This window comes from Myotis myotis, unplaced genomic scaffold, assembly GCF_014108235.1.
Source record: "Myotis myotis isolate mMyoMyo1 unplaced genomic scaffold, mMyoMyo1.p scaffold_m19_p_2, whole genome shotgun sequence".
Classification (NCBI taxonomy): Eukaryota; Metazoa; Chordata; class Mammalia; order Chiroptera; family Vespertilionidae; genus Myotis; species Myotis myotis.
Genome location: NW_023416324.1, coordinates 53877937 through 53901676, shown reverse-complemented (window position 1 = coordinate 53901676; position 23740 = coordinate 53877937). Strand labels below are relative to the sequence as shown.

The 23740-nt window shown below is 38.3% G+C and overlaps 1 protein-coding gene across 1 annotated transcript in view; it reads left to right on the top strand.

Moving 5' to 3' along the window:
• Positions 1-5142: 5142 nt before the first annotated feature.
• Positions 5143-23740, top strand: part of SLC44A5 (solute carrier family 44 member 5) — a 90745-nt gene continuing 72147 nt past the window's right edge. The window contains exons 1-2 of the mRNA XM_036348455.1: positions 5143-5192; positions 8135-8208. Of these exons, the coding sequence (XP_036204348.1) occupies positions 5143-5192; positions 8135-8208 (124 nt within the window). The remainder of the gene's footprint in view (positions 5193-8134; positions 8209-23740) is intronic.

Sequence of the window (23740 nt, the reverse complement as noted above, 5' to 3'; positions counted from 1 at the left end):
AGGAAGAGTGAGGGGGAGAGAGATAGACATATCAATGATGAGAGAATCATTGATTGGCTGCCTCCTGAGGAAGGGAGAGGGAGCGAGGGATAGACACATCAATGATGAGAGAGAATCATTGATTGGCTGCCTCCTACACGCCCCACACTGGGGATTGAGCCCAAAACCTGGGCATGTGCCCTGACCAGGAATCCAACTGTGACCTCCTGGTTCATAGATCGATGCTCAACCACTGAACCATGCTGGCCTGGGTGCTGGAACAGACTTTTGCCATAAGAATCTGAGAGGTAAATAGTGACTAAATGGAATCATGCAGGTGCCAGCAGAACCACAAAGGAGAAAAGTTTCTAGACTGTGGATTATACATGCAGCTGTATTGTGGACAGATGGACCCAGGTGACACCAAGAACCTTCGAATGAGAGGGCATCATTCGACTGGAATCACTAGCAGTGGACAGTATCTAATCTGACTATTAGGCAAGAATGGATGATCTGTCAGAGAATAATGACTTCCATTCTCGCTCTCATGCTCGATATTAATGATCTTTCAGGATGGTTGATATCATTGGAATTTCATCTGCCAAAAAGAAAGAAAGCTGGTAGTAAAGGGATCAGTTTCTGAATTAAGGCAAAAAGGTGTCCCTGAAAAGGACACAGAATGACAGTTATTAGAGAATAAGAACTAATGTGGAACTGAAACATGCACTTCACAAATAAAACTCTCTCATTATCTCTGAATGGAGTCTAATGCCCTCCTTGCACGTACGCCCAGAAGACAAACAAAACTACCATCCCCTTCGGCAGGGGGCCTCTTTCTTGGCGTTCCGGTCTTTCTTGGAGGGAGGGGCTCTGGCTCGCTAGCGGAAAGGGAGGGCGCACAGCCATGCCCTGAAGAAGCGTTCCTACTTTCGAGGGGAGGTGGGGTGGGGGCTGATGGAGGGAGGAAGGAGAGGCGAGGGAGGGCCGGTGTAAGGATAGTGCAGGGAAGGCACGTGACAGGAAGGAAGTGACTGCATTTAGGGTCGTCGAGTGAGTGGTAGTGCGGGCGGGCTTGGAGTGGATGTCTGTTGTTGGGGTGTTTTAGTGTGATTTGGAAACGGGGGAATTATTCACGGACCTTATGTCTGTGGTGCTTTTTTCTTAGTTCGTTTTCTCTTTGGTGTAGTTTGCGGTGGCTTTCTTGATTTCTTGTTGCTATGAGGAAATGCTGCGTCAAGGTAATGACTAATGCCTGCCTTCCTACGTAACATGTTCTTCATACCTATTCTTCCTTCCTTCCTTCCTTCCTTCCTTTCTTTCTTCTTCTTTCTTTCTTTCTTTCTTTCTTTCTTTCTTTCTTTCTTTCTTTCTTTCTTTCTTTCTTTCTTTCTCTCTTCCCTTTCTTCCTACCTTCCCTTCCTTCCTTCCTTCCTTCCTTCCTTCCTTCCTTCCTTCCTTCCTTCCTTCCTCCCTCCCTCCCGCCCTTCCTCCCTCCCTTCCTTCCTCCTTCCTCTTTCTCTTTTGTGATTTCACTAGAGACAGTAATGTCCAGATGGCATGCTTAAGCTCCACCAAAAAATTGAATTCCTAGACAAAAATTTCATCATATAGGGCCCCTCTCCCTGCAAAATCTGAAATTTGAAACACAGCACTGAATTTTAGCAGAGTCTGTTTATGATGCACTAGCCTATCAGTTGGAAATGTGTCTTCCTAATCATTCATGGGACATAGATTGCTTTTGTCTGCAGCATCTAAGGATCTGTGCTGAATGCTGCCATAGAGGACTATGTGGTCTAGGTTAGAGGTCAGCAAACTTTTTCTATAAAGGCCCAGGTAGTAAACATTTTAGGCTTTGTGGCCATATGGTTTGTATTGCAACTGCTCAAAATAGCTGTTGTAGCACAAAAGTGGCCACACACAATATATACATGAATGAGTGTGGCTATTTTCCAAAAATTCTTATTTATGGACACTGAAATTTGAATTTTGTATAATTCAAAAAATATTCTTCTTTTGTTTTCTTAAAATGTAAAATTCATTTTTAGCTCTCAAGCTGTTCAAAATCAGGCAGCAGGCCAGATTTGGCCCATGGGCTATAGTGTGCCACCCACTGGTCCAGGTTATAATAGATTGAAGATAATTGCCTTAAATATGTACAAATACAATTCCTGTAAGTCTGAATAGATGAGAGAGATCTCTTTTAGTTGGAAACCTCATGAGGGAGGTATCATTTGAATTGGTTTGAAGGATGGAATCATAAATTTTTTATTTTAAAATTTGTCTTTCATTTACATTCACTTATTTGATATCTACATTAAGCTTGTTCATAGCAAAATTTTAAATCCATGTGACATATAACATTGAACAGATTATTATATTTTGCATGCTGTGTGTATTTTTTTTATTGTGGTAAGAAATACTTAACATGAGACCTACCCTCTTAACAAAATTTTAAGCACTCAATACAGTATTGTTAAGTATAGACACAATGTTGTATTGCAGATATCTAGAACTTACTGGTCTGGCTTGTATAATTGAAACTTATACACATTGACTAGTAGCTCCCATTTGCTCCTCTCCCATTCCACTTTCTATTTCTATGAGCTTGACTATTTTAGAAATCTCATTGAAGCAGAATCATGCAGTATTTGTCCTGCTATGATTGGCTTATTTCCCTTAGCACAGTGTCCTCCAGGTTTAACCTTGTTGTCACATGCAAAATAATTGAAATCAAGATCTCAAACAGATGTCTGCACTGCCACCTTCCTTGAAGCATTATTCGTAGTAGCCAAAATGTGGAAACAGCCTAAATGTCCATTGATGAATGTGTTAAAAAATGTGGCATATACATACCATGGAACATCAATCGGCCCTAAAAATTGAGGGAATCTTACCATATGGAGAATGGGATTTTAGTAGATAGTGCAGTGATGGCGAACCTTTTGAGCTCGGCGTGTCAGCATTTTGAAAAACCCTAACAACTCTGGTGCCGTGTCACATATAGAAATTTTTTGATATCTGCAACCATAGTAAAACAAAGACTTATATTTTTGATATTTATTTTATATATTTAAATGCCATTTAACTAAGAAAAATCAACCAAAAAAATGAGTTCGCGTGTCACCTCTGACACGCGTGTCATAGGTTCGCCATCACTGAGATAGGGTGAAGATCCACACTGGGGCACTTTTGAGAGTCAAAGGGCTCATTGTTAATGGTTACATCAGGAAAAACTGTAAACCCTGGTTGTTCCATAGAAACTGAGACATATGGTTATTCCAGAGGAAGAGTCTAAAGGGGCCATGAGTAGAGAACCCTGAGTGTGGTCAAGGGAGAATTCATGGTGTACTCAATGAATAAAAAGTCCAAGTAGGTTGAAGTACATTGAGAAGAATAGAGGGAGATGAAGCTAGGAAGATAGTCTGGCACTTGCCATAGGATTGAATTTGTAGGTTCTTAAACATAAAGCTAAGACATTTGGAAATTTTTCAATAGGTGGTAGAGAGGCACAGCAGTTTTTAAACAATGAAGTGATATCATAAATCAGGGCTATCTGTGATGTGCAGAATGCTATGTTTTAGGTAGAGGCTCCATGCTAGAGCCCAATTCAGAGACCATGGCAGTAGTTTGAAGAGGAGATAAGAGGATCTGGACTGAGCCCATGCTGTAAGAATAGAAAGGAAGACACATCGGAGAGAAGGAGCCAAGAGTACTTGTCAATTGAATATGAAAGAGAATCTAATAAAAAGGGAAAGTCAAAGGAAGCTCCCAAGATTTTATGTTGAGGTGACTATAGGCATTCTATATTTGTGGGTTAGAGTGAAATGGGGAAGGGAGGTGTACAAATCTATATATATAAAAGCCAAGCAACTGAACAGTGGAACAACCAGAACGATCAGAAAGACTGGTGGCTATAATGTACACTAAGGCAGCCAACAGGCCCAATTGGGGGCGGGGCTGGCCAGTCAACTGCCCATGGCCCCTCCCCCTGGCATCCCCATTCCTGACCGCCCTCTCCCCCACCCCAATCACTGAAGTGTGACCTTCAGTGACTCTAAGTAAGTAAATGCTCCCCAGCCTTCATATTCCAGGAACCTGGATGATGAGTGATCAGGAGGAAAACTGCTCATGGTCTGGAACATCAGTCAGGTGTCCAGGAGAGGTGCCCAGCACAACCACCATCTCCTGCATTCTCTCTCCACTGCTTCCTACCAAAGAGGGCAGCCACATCACACCACGGCCTCTCCTTAGAGGGTTTGTCAGCAGGGAGCTAAACTGCATTACCTGCCTAGGGAGAGGCTTAGAAACGGAAGCTGTAAGTGTCCCTGACTCTAATGCGCCTTTGAAGCTTCAACTCATCCAAAAGCCAACAGCAAATGTGTATACACCCTGCAAAGATTTTTGACGCTAATAACTCCCCCCGGCCAGTCCCACCCTGATTGGGGGCAGGCCAGCTGGACCCCACCAGTGCACGAATTCGTGCACCGTGCCTCTAGTGCATATATAATTGGGGTCCTATTCTTATTGTAGTTTGGAAAAATAAATATAAGGTAGTAATGGTACTTCTGTAGTTTAACTTTGAAAATACTTTTATGTCAGGGTAGCTCAATCTGAATAAAGTTTTAATAGTTTCCTGATAAATTTGAGTGTGAATAGCTTTAAAAAAAATTGGACTTTGATTCGGAGGGAGGGAGGGGAAGAGGCTTAGGGGCATATTTCTCTACAAAGTTATCCTTTCTGGGACCCAGTGGTATGCAACCCATTTTTAGTTTGGAACAATGGTTCTTAGTGCTTGCTATGAAAGTATAAATGAATCTACCCAAGGAAATGGCACAGCAATGACAAGCCTCTAGCCAGAATATGATTCAGTAAGATTTCAACCAGGTGCTGGTATCACTCAAATTGCCTCAATAGCTGTCTTGAGAGACTTAAAAATTTAGCCAAATTAAATCCTTGCTTTTTAAAAATAACTCAGTTCTTGCAAAACATATAGGGTTGTTACAGATGCCCTGAAATCAAAAGAAAGGAACAGTGATAAGATGCTACAAATTCTAAAAACTTGAATTAAGCTTTTGCTATGTTCCTGACTCACAAATGCACCTAAGCTATATTTTATATTTTGTTCAAATACAGTTTTCTAAGTAGTATTTTTTTCTGGAAGGAATGTCTGTAGAAAGGGGGAGAAACAGACGAATTAATAGAGAAAATGGCAGGTAATTGTCGTTATCTGAAAACACACACCTATTTTTAAAAGGAAATTTTAAAAATAACAAAGGGAATCAAATCATAAGAAGAACAAATTAAAAAAATACATTAATCTATCTAGAAAAACTTGCCTGCTTTTTGAGACTCTTGAATTTTTTAATTTATAATTTCACTCTGTTCAACATTTTTCTTTGCTTAAATAAAACAAAATAAAATAAACCAGTCTGGCCTTGGGGTATGGTCTGCTATTTTTCTAAAGTGTTGTACCAGAAGAGAAAAGCAGACTTGAATATATTATCCTCCTGGGTCCCAGAATAGAATCTCAAACACCTCAAGGTGTGAATTATTGAGAGATGCTGTTCCACCGTTGTGAGAGACTGCTGGGAGGAACGAGTGTATGGGCACCCAGTCCCTGGTGCTGTAGTGCATCCTTGGTACCAAAACGAAATAGAAATGTAGTATAAAACCGCATAGAGAGCCATTACTTCAGCTGATGCCCATTCCTCAGTGCCAGTAGCTGGGGAGTATGGGTTTTACTTTTCAAAAATTTCCTTCCGAGCTCTGCTGCTTTCCTTGTGTTCTATCTTTTGAAGTTGGCAGTTTCTTTTATTTACCTCCCTAGTATATATGTTTATTTCTCCCTGTGCTTAATTCATAACATTACACATATATAACATTATACTACTATGTAACTCTAGGTCATTATAAGTATGCATTACAGATAATATTACATATTATTTAAATATACAGATATCAACATATAGCTATATATCCTGGCTGGTGCTTCTGATCTCCTCCCTTTCTCCCTCTTCCTGGTAGCTATGATTACACACAAGGGCTTTGACAACTTGAAGACTTCTAATTAAAGCACTGAAGTGTTCCAGTTTCCTCTCCTTTAGTCCCTCACCTGCAGGCATTTCTTATTAAGTGTCGTGCTATTTAACAACTGCTCTGACAGAATGAGAACCTGATCTTGAGTAGGATGTGTCAGAACACATTTGAACAGTGAGAGATACTCTTCTCATCCCCATGCAGACATTTGCTTCCTTTTCCTTTTTATTGAATTTATTGGGGTGACACTGCTTAACAAAATTATACAAGTTTCAGGTGCACAAGTCTACAACACATCATTGGTACTCTGTATTGTGTGTTCACCACCTCAAGTCAAGTCTCCATCTATCACCATTTATCCCTCCATATCCTCTTCCACCTCCCACCATCTCCCTTCCCCTTACCATACCTGTGTTATCTGTGCCCCTGATTTTTTTCTCTTTTCCTTTGTCCCTCCACCAACCCCTCATTCTAGATCCTCCCAACAGCTGTCAGCCTGCTATCTATGGTTCTGTCTCTATTTTGCTTGTTAGTTCATTTTGTTCATTAGATTCCACATATGAGTGAAATAATATGGTACTTGTCTTTCTCTGATTGGCTTATTCCACTTCGCCCAATGCTCTCCAGATCCATCCATGCTGTACCAAAGGGTAAGATTTCTTTTTTTAATGGCAGAGTAGTATTCTATTGTATAATAGTGTATTCTATTGTGTAGTAGTATTCCACAGTTTTTATTCTTCTACTTGGGCTGCTTCCAAATCTTGGCTTATGAGAAGAACAGATTTTTACGTTCACCAGTTGTTAACTAAAGAAAATCAGAACTCTGTTTTCTTCTTGGGTTGGATTTAAACAAATGATAGTTTGTGTCATGGGTAACTTTCTCTATTGCGAGGTAGGAGTGATGTGTGTGGAGTTTTAGATATGTCTAATTTGAATCTTTAAAGAAAACTATAATCATATTAACATAAAGACTGAATGAAAAAGTTTTGGCATTAGAGACCCAGGTATTTGCCTGCCTCTGTAGCTACCTATCTCTCTTGGACCTTAGGTAAGTCAACTCACGTTACTACCACAAACAACCTGATGGTATTCTTAGAAAATTTACGATGAAAGCAGTAAATGTATACAGGGTTTTATCAATGTAAGGTATTACTGTATATGTTACTGCACAATTATTATTCATTATTATTACTGCTACCACCTGTACAAACAGTGTGTAACTTCCACCTGCCTGTGCTAAATGATTACAGCATATCCATTTGCCCTGAAGATTAAGTTTTCGTCATGAAAATTCTCATGGGCAACTTTTAATCCTGTCAAATGGGTTGATTTTTTTTTCTTTGCTAATAGATTTTTCATTGTTTCAAATAGAGAATGGTTGTATTATTTCTCACTTTCAAGATATAGTTTTTACCTTCCAGACCACTCAGAAGCTGAACAAGCTATAATATTGGGAATAGGAAATACTTTAGTTGAAAACCTTGACTATGCCTGCTGGAAGTTGGCTTGACTTGTGATCCCTAGCAAATCACTGCATCTCTGAGCCACATTTTCTCTAAACCTAATTTGATGATATCTAGCCTATAGGATAGCTGGGAAAATTATAGTTTTGATCATTAGAAAGTTACAACTCTACTTCCCTTAGAAAGTTTATGTAGCTAGTCCTTTATTTAATTAATATTACCTTTAAAATATGTCTATAGAAAGAAAATAAAGGGAGGAATGGAAATAGTTGAGATATATATATATATATATATATATATATATATATATATATATACCATGTGTTGGAGAGGCATGAAGATGAAAATCATAAAATTAAATAGTGTAAATTACAATTTCAAATAAAAACATTATTACTCAGTGTTGGTGTACTCTCATCCCTAAAAACATTTTACAAATAAAAACCAAGAAAGAATAAATACTAAAAATTCTGGGGGAGTTTCTTTCATCATGGAATTATGACCACTTTCTTGCTGCTGTAGTCTTTAATTGCAGAAAACACATGTGATCCATCTTTTAGAATTATTGGATATCAAATGGCATATCATTATATTTTGTACAGTAAATAAGAAGTCATCTTGGATCCCTTTTAATTCTAATTTTTTTTTGTCTTTAGGGGTTGTACAGATGTTCTGTGCTGCATGGTCTTCATACTGTTCATTACTGGCTACATTATTTTAGGACTTATAGGTGAGTAAATACAGGTATAAAAGATATTAAACATTTGTTAATGGAATAACTAAGTCAGTGTCACACTTTTAACATTAATCAATTTCTTCCTGAAGCATCTTATTATTGATTATTGACTTTTCACCAGGACTCACTGGGTAGCAGATGTAATGAAAAATAAACACAAAGTAGTTTATTACAAGGAAAACTCAAATTAGTTAAATAAATCCTATATAATAAAAGCCTAGTATGCAAATTGTCCCCTCAACCGGGAATTGTCTGGGAGATTGACCAGGGGGCGGGGCCAGCTGGGGGAAGGGAGGGAGGCTCCAGCCAGTGGTGGCAGCCGCTAGGGGCCCTACCAGTGCACAAATTTTGTGCACTGGGCCTCCAGTACAATTACAAAGAAGGAAGGAAAAGCTTATGGTTTCTTTTTAATCATTTTTACTTTCGAAATTCTATTAAGCAGTTTATTATGTTCATGTTGCTATTTACTAAGAAGAACTAGGGCCTAGATAGTTTAGGTAATATATAAACTTTTTTATAAGAAAATTAAAAAGAAGGGGCATTTTTTAAGGATTTCCAAAATATAAGAGAATATGCATAGGTTATATGCAAATATTACCCCATTTTATATATGGCACTTGAGCATCAATGAATTTTGGTAAGCACAGGGGTCCAGGAAGCAATCCCTGTGGATATGGAGAGAAGACTGTGCATTATGATAATAGTAATAAAAAGGGGAGTTTGAAATGTAAAAAGAAATTGATAAAGATATTTAATGTAATTTCAGTCTTCTTTCAAAGAGGGTTATTTTGTGATATGGTGAAATCTAAATGCCATGTAGAGGAATAAAAAAGAAAAAAAATATTTTATCTGATAATGCATAACATGTAAGAAGTCTTATTATTCTTGCCTACCAGAAAGAGATATCCTGTTGTTTCTTATTAGGTTAAAAATTTTTCTATGAAAGTAAAAATAAAGAGGAAAAATACAGAGTTTCTTTATTTGGATTTTTAAAACACTACCAAAGGGACTGGTATGAATATTTTCTGTAAAAAGGTTTTGCAATTGCCTGTGAATTTATCACATTTTCTCCCAGAGACTCTAAGTCCTTTATATGTTGATCTAGAAAACTTTAACATATTATTAATAGAATGGGAGCTATAAAAGTCAGATAACAGTATACATATAATAGTATAATCATATTCTAGTGTCAATAACTAGTGCCTGGACTTAATGTGGAATGTATTAGCAGAAAGAAGGCTGGGCCTGCCTAGGGAACAATGGAAAATACTCTTTCCTGCTTTTCAGTTTTATCTTCCAATAAGAGACATTTTTGAGAAAAGCAATTGAAAGTAATTTCCAGAAGATCATCTCAGTAATACCATGCAAAAACTACTTAGATTTGGAGAATTCAAAAGTAAGGCAGGAATATAAGGAGAAAAAGAAGACTATAGGAGCATAAATCACAAAAGTAATATACTCTAAGCCTTTAGAAGATTTCTTTGGTATTTCTTTAACCATTTTAAAGTCTAAACATCAATGTAGCTGTAGCACAATACATCATCCATAAATTTAATGTTATAATAAAATTAATTTTCTTTCTTTTTTTTTTTTTATATGTGTTGAATTTTTTTTTTTTTTTTATTAGTTAAGGTATTACAAATGTGTCCTCATCCCTCCCATTAACCCCCAACCTCCCCCCCACACACACTCATGCTCCCATCCCCCTGTTGTCCATGTCCATTGGTATGGCTTATATACATGTATACAAGTCCTTCGGTTGATCTCTTCCCCTTACCCCCGCCCTCCCCTACTTTCCTTCTGGGGATTGATAGCATGATTGCTGTTTCTCAGTCTTTGAGTCTGTCCCTTTTCATCAGTCTATGTTGTTCTCTATAATCCACAAATGAGTGAGATCATGTGGTATTTATCTTTCTCTGACTGGCTTATTTCACTTAGCATAATGCTCTCCAGTTCCATCCATGCTGTTGCAAAAGGCAAGAGTTCCTTTTTTTTTACCGCAGCATAGTATTCCATTGTGTATATGTACCACAGTTTTCTAATCCACTCATCTGCTGATGGGCACTTAGGCTGTTTCCAAATCTTAGCTATGGTGAATTGTGCTGCTATGAACATAGGGGTGCATATATCCTTTCTGATTGGCGTTTCTGGTTTCTTGGGATATGTTCCTAGTAGTGGGATCACTGGGTCAAATGGGAGTTCCATTTTCAGTTTTTTAAGGAAACTCCATACTGTCTTCCATAGTGGCTGCACCAGTCTGCATTCCCACCAGCAGTGCAGAAGGGTTCCTTTTTCTCCACATCCTCTCCAACACTTGTTGTTTGTTGATTTGTTGATGATAGCCATTCTGACAGGTGTGAGATGATAACGCATTGTCGTTTTGATTTGCATCTCTCGTATAATTAGTGACTTTGAGCAGGTTTTCATATGTCTTTCGGCCTTCTGTATGTCCTCTTTCGAAAAGTGTCTATCTAGGTCCGTTGCCCATTTTTTTATTGGATTGTTTATCTTCCTTTTGTTAAGTTTCATGAGATCCCTGTAAATGTTGGAAATTAAACCCTTATCGGTGGTATCATTGGCAAATATGTTCTCCCATGTAGTGGGTCTTCTTGCAGAAAGTGAAACTACAGAAGCAATCCCATTTACCATTGCACCAAAAAAATTAAAATACCTAGGAATAAACTTATCTAAGGAGGTAAAAGACTTATATGCTGAAAACTACAGGACACTGAAAAAAGAGATAGAGGAGGACATAAACAGATGGAAGAATATACCGTGTTCATGGATTGGTAGAATCAACATCATCAAAATGTCCATACTACCCAAAGCAATTTATAGATTCAATGCAATCCCCATTAAATTACCAACAGCATATTTCACAGATCTAGAACGAACGTTCCAAAAATTCATCTGGAATAAAAAAAGACCCCGAATAGCTGCAATAATCCTCAGAAAGAACAAAGTAGGTGGGATCTCAATACCAGATATCAAACTGTATTACAAAGCCACTGTTCTTAAAACAGCTTGGTACTGGCACAAGAACAGACATATAGATCAATGGAATAGAATAGAGACCCCAGAAATCAACCCAAACCACTATGCCCAATTAATATTCGACAAAGGAGGCAAGAACATACAATGGAGTCAAGACAGTCTTTTCAATAAATGGTGTTGGGAAAATTGGACAGATACATGCAAAAGGATGAAACTAGATCACCAACTCACACCATACACAAAAATAAACTCAAAATGGATAAAAGACTTAAACGTAAGACGGGAAACCATAAAGATACTAGAGGAATCCACAGGCAGCGAAATCGCAAACATATGCCGAAGAAATTTCTTCTCTGATAATGCTCCTAGGGCAATGGAAACTAAAGAGAAAATAAACAAATGGGACTACATCAAAATAAAAAGCTTTTGCACAGCAAAGGAAACCATCAACAAAATTAATTTTCTTATTCTACAACTAAAGGAATGTTAGCTTCTCTAACTTTGGGACACATCTTGTTTGTGTAATTTATTTTGTTTTTACTTTTTGTCATAGAATTGAAATTCATTGCATAAGAGTAGATTTGAAGTCAAGCAGATGTAGGGTTTCCCCCATTTATTTGGTAGAACTGGGCTAGTGTCTTAACCTCAGTTTTCTTATCTGTAAAATATAGAAACACTATCTACTTTGCAGGGCTATTGTGAGAACTAAATGAAATAATATTCAGCTACACCAATAATGCTACATAACAGTACTAGACCGTAGTTCGTTTCCTACTGTGTGGTTCTGAATTTTAATAAACTGCCTTAAAATATAATTTACTCTATTATTTCTATATAGCAACCCATAATTTTGGTTATTATAGTTTGAATGCATACGGGAACTTCATAAGGATCTTATACTGTGCCCAGAATCTTTTTATTAGGAGGCCTTATGGCTCTCCTCCATGTCTCAGAGACACTCTGTTATCATCCACAGAGAAATTCCTTTCTTCCTTACCTGGGGCTGGGAAAGCCACTGCTGCTCCCTGTCCTGTGGAGACAGGAGAGGGAAGCACTGGGAGTGCTACCATTATTCCCCCTGGAGCGTGATAAGAAATTCGCCTTTTTCTTTAAGAACTCCTTATCAGTTTGTAAATGCCTTAATCCACATGAAATTAGAGGATAAACGTTCCTCATGCAAAACTGGATTAATTTAGTGATTCTCCCAAATTAATCCTGAGGCCACTGATCAAAATGAATGGCTCACCAAATTTACTAAATATATATATGCTATCTTTACCTGAACTATAATAGCTTTACTAGTTTGTTTCTAAGATAAATTTAACTCTTTGGTTATATCTAATATTGGGCTGAAAGAAGAATGAAGGAAAACAATTGGTCGAGTTCCCAGGAATATGAAGAATTTTTTCACATAAAGGAACATGTACCTTTTCCTGAGGAAAGATGATGCTAAGACCGTGTCCCTGATAGTATATAGTTTGGCATCTTTAGCCATTTTTTGGATCAGGACCTTTTTTAGGCCTGTCTTTCATCCATGTTTTGCAATTGGAGAGCTGTGTTTCTCACAAATTCTGTGGAAAAACTGATTTTTGCCCTTATGTGGAATATGGCCAGCTAGCATGCAACAAAGGCACTTGACATTTGACTGATGAAAAGCAGAACCTCTATTCAAGTGGGGAAGTGGAGTGTGAGTAGAAGGTAATCAAATCTCCTTGAAAGATCAAACTAACATTTATGATAATAGCCCTCTTTTGTCCTACTTCACTGATGGTTGCTATTCAATTATTTGCTAACTAGAAAAAAAGAATAGGAATATTTCTTATGCAAATTGTTCCTTGCTGTCCTTGTGCTAACATTATATATGCAATAATAGCACAATTTTAACAGTCAATAATTTTTTTTCTTTTCAAATGGATTTCCAATTGAATGAGTTATTTCCTTGTTGCATTTAATGAGAAAGCACTTGGAGGGTCTAAAGTTTGTTTTGTTTTTAATTTTTCCTAGGAATAATTATTGCTCTTAGTTGAGACAATAGGAAGTTAACAAAAAAAGTAAATTAATGCAAACTAGATTAGAACTCTGTCATCATGCCAAGAGCTGCCCAAGTCACATGGAGAAGCCACCTGTAGGGGTCTTGGTCAGCAGGCTCACTGAACTCCAAGGGATAACTGCCATCAGCCCCGTACGGCTTTCGGATGATTGAAGCCCCAGTCAACATCTGACTGCATGAGAGACCCCAGGGGCCCAGCGGAGGCTTCCCCAAATATACGACTCCCCAAATCATGAGCAAAATAAAATTGTTGATTGGGTGTGATGGGTGCAGCAAGAATAGATAAGCAGAACAACATTTAGCACCTGCGTAATAAGACCTAAAACATGGATATGGTTTTGAAATCAGGTTCAGAAGCCAAATGGATTGTGAAGAGACTGTCATGAGAGTTTAAAGGAAAGTGAGGAAAACAACTGGAAACAGAAGGGAACGGAACCTTATTATATACTGGTGAAATATTTGGCACACTGTTGCCAATGGCAATATGGGAATAGGAAGTGTGCCCAATGGGTTCAGTGATCTATCTAAATAGATCAATCATCCTTAGGAGAGGAACCAACCCATAGGAGCCTCATCTACACCTAGACCTGACTTAGGTGAGGTGATGAGATCCAGACCTTGAGCCTGGCTCCACTGAGCTCCCAGGCATAATTACTTTTATTGGAACAATAAATATAATGAAAAATCATGAAAAATTCATGAAAAAAATCATTATATTTATAGGTAATGAGAACTAGTGTTAATGTCCTTTTGCTTTCTTTACAAGTATATAATTGTTTTCAAATTAAAATACATATTTACGCTTCTTTTTGGTTTAGAAGTCTTCATTTTAAAAAGCAAGCACTTCGTTTTGACTGTTTTTTGAACATATTTCTTTGTGTTGAGTGAGATTTTTACTGTTGTATTTTGCTGAATACATGAATTCCAGATGATTTCAAGTGGAATATTGCTAGCTTGAGAGTGACTGATTTGTGCTCAAGGACACGACCCCAAACTCACCATTGGGTGGAAGAGGCCACCTGTGAAATGATAAACAACATTTCTTCTCCAGGCAACCAGATACAGGGTTGCTTCCAAAAATGCTCCCACAGCATCAGTGTCATCAGCACAGATTTCCAAATTCGGTATCATGTGTCCTATTATCTGCTTCATTGCATTTGTAAATTGCTTGTGTTAAAAAGCCATAAGCACAATTTGGCGGGCCTGTTCCTCACATTTTAAAACAGTTAAAATGTACCTTTAAGGGATACAAAATAATGATTTGAAAGCCAACATTCCCGGACGAACACGTGGTTTGGGAATGCTTTAGCTGCCCCAAACAGATTTGCAGTTAATTTTTAAGTGTCAGTGCAAGCAGTTGGCCTACTCCCATTTTCTCCTCGACAGAGGGCTCTTTAACTGCTGCCACTTCTGACTCAACCTCAGAGCACAACAGGAACATGCTTTGCAAATGTTTGAAAATGAAAGATGATTCCAGATAATTATACTTGCCCCTGGCACTTGAGTAACATACATTTCCTTAGTATGAGTGAAAGGACAATTTGCCTGAATGAAGTTTTTACCCATCTCTCACCAATCTTTTCTTATCTGTGATGAATTACCCAAATAGGAGTGTTTTACAAATAATTTATCTTCTCTCTCTCTCTCTCTCTCTCTCTCTCTCTCTCTCTCTCTCTCTCTCTCTCTCTCCCACACAACCATATCCTCTTCATTTAAAGTGGTCTTTTAAAGTTATTCTTAAAACTTAGGAAGTTAAGGGGATAAGATGATCAGTCCTGATTGGTACTGACTGCTGTGTAACTTTGTCACTTGGTTTACTCACCAATAACCAGGAAGTTTCATTCTAGAGGCTGTGCTCATACCACCATGCAACCCTGCCTTGTATTTACTAAAGAAGATACGTGGGGATTCTTTAAATAATGAAGGTCACTGAGAGGGAAGGGGCTGACCAGAACCCCATGATATGCTGGGGTTCGGGTCAGCCACACCATATCATGTGCTAATGTTTTTTTCTTCCTCCTTCCACTCCCCCACCCCCAATTACACAGAGATGGCTTAAAACAGCAAGTGTCAGAAAACAGCACTAGTGGAATAAGTGAAAAGCAGGTTTTCTTTCTTCCTTTTTTGTTTTTCAAGAGGAAGGGAGAGAGAAACATCAAAGGGAGAGCATAACATGAATCAGCTGCCTTCCGCATGCCCCCTACTGGGATTGAGCCCGTAACCCCAGTATGTGACCTGACTGGAAATAGAACCGCCAACCTTTTGGTGCATGGGAGGATGCCCAACCAACTGAGCCACACCAGCCAGGGCAAAAGCAGGTGTTCTTTTGCAGGCAAATATCACAATCTGATAGCTGCAGTTTGTATGTGTCATTGTTTACATTCAGTGATTGCTTGCAAAATTAGCTTCTATTATGTACCCACTAAAGAGAGAAACACATTCTTTATGATAATCCACAACTACTAATACAGGTTTGGTTTTTTTCTCAGTTAGTGCTTATATATAGAGTAAATGAAATTATGTCAGATAGTATCTCCTCTGGCCAGGAAGGTCTCAAAGGATTTCATGGATCTTTTGAAAAAGATATGTTTACTATAGTAGATATTACTAATGAATATTAAGTGTAACATTTTCAGATATAAGAAATTAAATCCATTTTTTTGGAATGATGAGAGCTCTTCCTTCAAGCAAGGGGGTGTTGCCACTTCTGGAGCTACCATACAATTAAGCAAATAAACACTGAGATGAGTGACACTGGGTGTGTGATGACCTTGAGGTTTTCAAGGATAATTTGAATAGGAGAAGGACCTACCTAACAAAACCTTTTTGGTGGATTGCAGGGTTGGCACTGACAACAACATTATGCTAAAACAATCTTCCTGTTGGTCATTATAGAAAATAACCTAAGATACTGCCTCTCTGTGCACCAGCCTGTGTATGCACCATCCTGGTTTCCTATCTGTCCCCAGCACCCATCACCCTCACCCCTCACAAAGCCTTTGTCCATGTGTCTTTCTCATGGAAGCTTCTTTGAGCCTCCATTCATTTTTCTGCATTAGTTCTTCAGGGACATCATCCCTGACCTCCTTCACTTGGTCATTTGCCTCTAAGAATTTTTGTACCATGTATTGCTCCTTATAGTGTTTGTCAGAATTGTAATTTCACATTTGTTTGTGCAATTAATTCATTAAGATTAATTTCCCCTAAAAGGCTGTAGGCTCCGGGAGAGCAAAGACCTTTATATACCCAGCATCTAGCAAGATCCTGACATATAGTAAACACTCAAACAATATTTGTAGAATGAATGAAGAAAAGGATGAATACATTTCTGTCCTTATTATTTCCAATTATGTCTTAACTTCTAAAAAAAAACCCCTATCTTGTAATGTGAATAAAAACCTTGAACAGGTTGTTAATAGTAATAGACTAATATCTAATTAGAATAGCTGGAAAAAGAAGTATATCAAAGTAATCAGCATGGAGTCAGCTTGCTAATAAAAGAACAAAGATATAAAAAGCCTAATTTAGTTTCTTGGTTTATCTGATTGTCCATTCCTTTTAAATTCTATGTGTGGTTTTTAAAATTTGTTTAAAAAATGCTTTGTCCCATCTTTTGCCTCCTACTCTGACCCCTCCTATTTCACAGACTCCAAAATTAGAATGCACATCTTTCTGCTTTTTTTTTTTTCTGTCCCCTCTGGTAGTAAATTCTGACAAAAGAGAATCTGAAAACCTTATTATCTCTTGTTATTTTTTGTTTGTTTGTTTGTTTGTGTGCTCTTCATAAAGTCCTATATGTCTTGCTGAATATATCTAACATGCTACCCTTGAAGAGGCTGGTCACTTGTTCAGAATATAGGCTGGTATTTTTCATTACCTTCCCCCATCTCACTCTACCCCACTCTTTACCCTGCTCTGTCCCTTGACAAACTGGCATAGACTTTATAAGGATTACACCAACAGGTCCTCTTGTCCTGTGGCTTCTGTTTGGTTTGGTTGGTGAGAAGTGCTGACAATAGGTTGGCGGGTAGGAGAATGAGTTTGTGGAATTTGTTCCTCTGGCTCTCTTGCTGGGATGTCTTTCTACCTAAGGCTCCAACCCCTCAGTCAGTCAGCTCTTTCTACTTGGCTTCTCTCTGGACACAGATAACTCCTTCTACCCTGAGCCTGAAAACCGCACCCTACTGTTGCTAGCCTCTGTACCAACTCTTCTTTGTTTCTCAAAACTCTACCCATCTTGCTGTAAATATTTATTTATGAAACTCTCTTTAATTAATCTGTGTGAGTACAACATGTGTGTCCTGCTCTGACCCTGTTGTATTCTGGAAAATAGCAACCCCACCTTGAAAGGCATTGCTTCCTAAGGAGTGCATTAATCAGATCTTCATATGGAATCCTACAGTTCCATAGGCTAGCTGCTTCGGGGTGATCAGAGTCAGTGTGACCCTCTACTGCTGACAGTGTGTCACATAAGCAATTGTAGGGGCCAGGTCAGCTTTTGTGAATAAATGTCCATGCTAACAAAACTCAGTCATAGCCTTCAACCCTGTTGTCATGATTACTTTTTCACAAAATCATTGAACAAGTACTTTTCCAACTGATTAGTAAAGGATACCTCTATAGAAGGATCTTTACTAAGCAGCCATGTAGACATGAATATTTTCATATTCTGAATTCATTTTGAGGTTGGTCCTTCTAGTTATTTATCATACTCCCTTGCCATTCATTGTCTAATATTTTTATTTTCCAGTCTATGATATTTTAGTCAAACAATTGGCCTCTGTCTATGAATAGATCATAGGCAGGTCATTTCTTCTCCCAGTAAAAGTGGGTAACTAGAAAAATGTTCCAAGAGCTGTGCCAACAGATCTTCCCTAGACACCTATAAATCTGGTTTAATTTTATTCCTTCCCAGTCAACTGCTCATAGCGACCTTTCCATGCACCATAGGTATGTGCTGAAGCAGTGCCCCAGAAGTCAATACACTATTATTGTGAGCAATCTGTGAATGAAATTGTCTTCTGCCTTTATGACCTTCACAAGCATTGAATGAATATACCACTTCAGCTCCCCAATACTGTCGTGCCACTGGGCATGGCCAACTTTAGGATTGATGGATCAGATAACATCCGGTTCATCCGGGGCTTCTTATGTCATTGAGTGTTCATTCAGGGTCCAGGAGCTACTTCACAAAATAATTTATTTGCTGAAAGAACATGAATTTTCTCCAAAACCCTAGGGACCTCCAACTGTGATTCCCTAATAGGCATTTACCACAGGCCCCATACAGCATTCTGCTCTCTGATAGAGATTTTAAACACCATTGAGTCCATTCTGCCATATAGAGCTAGTGGCAGAACTGCTTGTACAGTTTTATCTGAAAAGCATTTTATTTCTCTGGGTCATACTCAAATCTGGGAGGCAATAAGTGTTGTTCTTCTCTCTTAATAGCAGCAGATGCAAGGTGCAGAGCTTACCATTTACTTTGGAGGAGATATCACGACTGGGCTCCTCAGGTCTTCATTGGAAGACCACTGTATTTTCATGAGATATATTTTTCATCCATGGCATACATGGTTTCCTAAGGTATCAAGATTTCATGCTATTTAATACTCTCCAGATCTTATCTGCATCAATGTGAAGAATCTCTGGTATCCTGTGGAGTAAATATATTATCAAACTTTACAGACTAAATTATGGCAACGAGCTAGGAAGTCATACAATGTTGAGGGCAGATAGTGACGATGCAGTACTCTCCCTGCCAGGTGAAAGCAGGTGCTCCTGGTATTTTCGGGAATGGCAAAGCTTTTGTTAGAAAAACTGTTGCATCCAAGGTGGCAGAGTCTACTTTTATTTGTTTTAGTACAGAGACTATAACTTAAAAAGCATCTAAAATTAAGGTCATGGCTTGGTTGACTTTAAGAGAATGCGATATCATTCTTCAGAAACCATCTTCCCTCTGCACTGACCAATCAGCGTGATAATAGTTCCCTTAGGGAGAATGTGTTAATTATGAAACAATTATTATAATAAATATGAATGTTTTTCTCTATATCCTCAGTCTTTGTGTGTCTATCACAGGTAAGGCCTAATAAATGAGTGACTCAATGAATAGGAAGATGATGATAATTCAGTATGAGTGATGAGGAGCTTGACCATATTCTAGACTGGCACTTTAAGATAACACTGTCATGTTAACTTTCTTTTCAGAATTAAAGTAAATAGATATCAGATACTGTATAACTGGTTGGGCCCTAAGGAGTAGTTTAAATGTTATGATACTGTTAATCACCTTATTTGTGGAGAAATATTCTAGAGCAGATCTGTCCATGAGAAACATAATGTGCATCACGTATAAGTTGAATTTCTAGTAGCTCTATGTAAAGAAATGTTTTAAATATAAAATTAATTTTAATAATATATTTTATTAACTACAAATATTATTATCTTAAATGTAATCAGTACAAATTATTGATTTTTTTTTGCAATAAACAAAATTGTTTAATATTTCACACCAGTGCAAGTATATCTTCGGATGTATTTCCACATGTGGAATTACATTTTTACTGTAATAGGCATTGCCTAATATGTCTCCAAAGCATCGGTCCAATTTATATTCCCACCAGGAATTTATGCAGTGCCTAGTAGTCCCACACACTCAGCACAGAGCAAGTTCTTGTTATCTATTGCTGAGTAACAAGTTAGCACCACACTTCATAGCTAAAACCAACATGTGCTGTCTCATAGTTGCTGTGAGACAGCGATTTTAGAGTGTAGGTAGGTGGTTCTGCCTGACCGTCTCACGAGTCTTAGATGGGGCTGGTGATCCACTTCCACAGTGTCTCGCTCACATGACTGTTAGCAGAAAGCCTCACTTCCTTGCTGACTGCTGGCAGGACGCCTCAGTTTCTCGCTGTGTGGACTTCTCCATAGGACTCCTTGAGTGTCTTCATGACATAGCAATTGGCTTTCCCCAGAGCAAGTGAGGAAACAGTGATGCCATTCATGAACTTCCATGATCTTGTCTCAGATGTCACAAACCATCATGTCTACTATTTTCATCCATTAAAAGTGAGTCACTAGTCTAGCCCACACTCAGAGGGAGATTACGTTCTCTCTCTCTCTCTCTTTTTTTTTTTATTGCTTAAAGTATTACAAAGGGTATTACATATGTGTCCATTTTATCCCCCCGCCCTAGACAGTCCCCTAGCCTCCCCTATCCCCCAATGTCTTATGTCCACTGGTTATGCTTCTATGCATGCATACAAGTCCTTTAGTTGATCTCTTACCCCCCTACCTCCTGCCCCGCAACCCTCCCCGGTCTTCCTGCTGCAGTTTGACAATCTGTTTGAGGCAGCTCTGCCTCTGTATCTATTATTGTTCAAAAGTTTATAATGGTCTCTATTATCCATGAATGAATGAGATCATGTGGTATTTTTCCTTCATTGACTGGCTTATTTCACTTAGCATAATGCTCTCCAGTTCCATCCATGATGTTGCAAATGGTAAGAGTTCCTTCCTTTTTAGAGCAGCATAGTATTCCATCGTGTAGATGTACCACAGTTTTCTAATCCATTCATCTACTGATGGGCACTTAGGCTGTTTCCAGATCTTAGCTATGGTGAATTGTGCTGCTATGAACATAGGGGTGCATATATCCTTTCTGATTGGTGTTTCTGGTTTCTTGGGATACATTCCTAGAAGTGGGATCACAGGGTCAAATGGGAGTTCCATTTTCAGTTTTTTAAGGAAACTCCATACTGTCTTCCATAGTGGCTGCACCAGTCTGCATTCCCACCAGCAGTGCACAAGTGTTCCTTTTTCTCCACATCCTCTCCAGCACTTGTCGTTTGTTGATTTGTTGATGATAGCCAGTCTGACAGGTGTGAGATGGTACCTCATTGTTGTTTTGATTTGCATCTCTCGGATGATTAGTGACTTTGAGCATGTTTTCATATGTCTCTTGGCTTTCTGAATGTCCTCTTTTGAAAGGTGTCTATTTAGGTCCTTTGCCCATTTTTGATTGGATTGTTTATCTTCCTTTTGTTAAGTTGTATGAGTTCCCTATAAATTTTGGAGATTAGGCCCTTATCAGATATGACATTGGCAAATATGTTTTCCCACACAGTGGGTTTTCTCGTTGTTTTGTTGATGGTTTCTTTTGCTGTGCAGAAGCTTTTTATTTTGATGTAGTCCCATTTGTTCATTTTCTCTTTCGTTTCAAGTGCCCTAGGAGCTGTATCAATGAAGAAATTGCTTCGGCATATGTCTGAGATTTTGTTGCCTTTGGATTCTTCTAGAATTTTTATGGTTTCCTGTCGTACATTTAAGTCCTTTATCCATTTTGAGTTTATTTTTGTGTATGGTGTAAGTTGGTGGTCTAGTTTCATTTTCTTGCATATATCTGTCCAATTTTCCCAGCACCATTTATTGAAGAGACTATCTTGGCTCCATTGTATGTTCTTGCCTCCTTTGTCAAATATTAATTGAGCATATTGGTTTGGGTCGATTTCTGGGCTCTCTATTCTATTCCATTGATCTATATGCCTATTCTTGTGCCAGTACCAGGCAGTTTTGAGAACAGTGGCTTTGTAATACATCTTGATATCTGGTATTGAGATCCCACCTACTTTGGTCTTTTTCAGGATTGCTGCAGCTATTCGAGGTCTTTTTTTATTCCAGATGAATTTTTGGAGAGTTCGTTCTAGATCTCTGAAGTATGCCGTTGGTATTTTAATGGGAAGTGCGTTGAATTTATAGATTGCTTTGGGTAGTATGGACATTTTAATGATGTTGATTCTACCAATCCATGAACACGGTATGTTCTTCCATCTGTTTATGTCTTCCTCTATATCTTTTTTCAGCGTCCTGTAGTTTTCTGAGTAGAGGTCTTTTACCTCTTTAGTTAAGTTTAATCCTAGGTGGCTTAATTTTTTTGGTGCGATGGTAAACAGGATTGTTTTTATAATCTCTCTTTCTGAAAGTTCACTATTGGTGTATAGAAATGCCTCGGATTTCTTGGGGTTAATTTTGTATCCTGCTACATTGCCAAATTCATGTATTAAGTCCAGTAGCTTTTTGATGGAGTCTCTAGGGTTTTGTATGTATAATATCATGTCCTCTGCAAATAAGGACAGTTTTACTTCCTCTTTTCCAATTTGGATGCCTTTTATTTCTTCTTCTTGCCGAATTGCAATGGCTAACACTTCCAGTACTATGTTGAACAGGAGTGGTGAGAGGGGGCATCCCTGTCTTGTTCCTGTTCTTAGGGGAAATGGTGTTAGTTTTTGTCCATTGAGTATGATGTTGGCTGTGGGCCTGTCATATATGGCTTTTATTATGTTGAGGTATGATCCTTCTACTCCCACCTTGCTGAGAGCTTTTATCAAAAATGGGTGTTGAATTTTGTCAAATGCTTTTTCTGCATCAATTGATATGACCATGTGGTTTTTTTCTTTCAATTTGTTTATGTGATGTATCACGTTTATTGACTTGCGGATATTGTACCATCCTTGCATCCCTGGGATAAATCCTACTTGGTCATGGTGTATGATCTTTCTGATGTACTGCTGGATCCGATTTGCTAAGATTTTGTTGAGGATTTTGGCATCTATGTTCATGAGGGATATTGGCCTGTAATTCTCTTTCATTGTGTTGTCTTTACCTGGTTTTGGTATTAGGGTGATGCTGGCTTCATAGAATGAGCTTGGAAGTGTTTCTTCCTCTTGAATTTTTTGTAGTAGTCTGAGGAGGATAGGTTTTAGTTCTTCCTTGAATGTTTGGTAAAACTCCCCTGTGAAGCCGTCTGGTCCTGGGCTTTTGTTTGCTGGAAGCTTTTTGATGACTGCTTCAATTTCTTCCATAGTTATTGGCCTGTTAAGATTTTTAGATTCTTCCTGATTGAGTTTTGGAATGTTGTATTTTTCTAGGAATTTGTCCATTTCCTCCAGGTTGTCTAGTTTGTTGGAGTAGAGCTGTCCATAGTATTTTTTAACAATCATTTGTATTTCTGTGGGGTCTGTTGTTATTTCGCCTCTATCGTTTCTGATTTTGTTTATTTGGGAAATTATTGATATTTACATTTATTTTTTGTTCACACACTTTAAAATCTGATGTGCACTTTGCAGTTATAGCAGATCTCAGTTCAGATGAGCCACACATCAGTGCTCAGTAGACACAGGTGGCTAGTAGCTATCTTAATGGACAGCACAATTCTAGAAATTCCATGAATAGAGAAATTCCAAGAAAAGGAGTAAAATGTGAGAGGTCTCTTAGTTTAATGTAAAAAGCCCCTTAGTTTATTAATGGACACAGTAACTGTTGCTGCACATCTCTTTTTTCCTTTTTTATTTCTGTCATATTTTTCCAGTAGAGGTGGGTGAGATATATGCTTGGCAGAGCAGATAAAGGAAACAAAATACCCTTGACTGAGGTGACTTGGTTGTACTGGCCCTTGCAGCTCAAACGCAGACCATCTGCAGC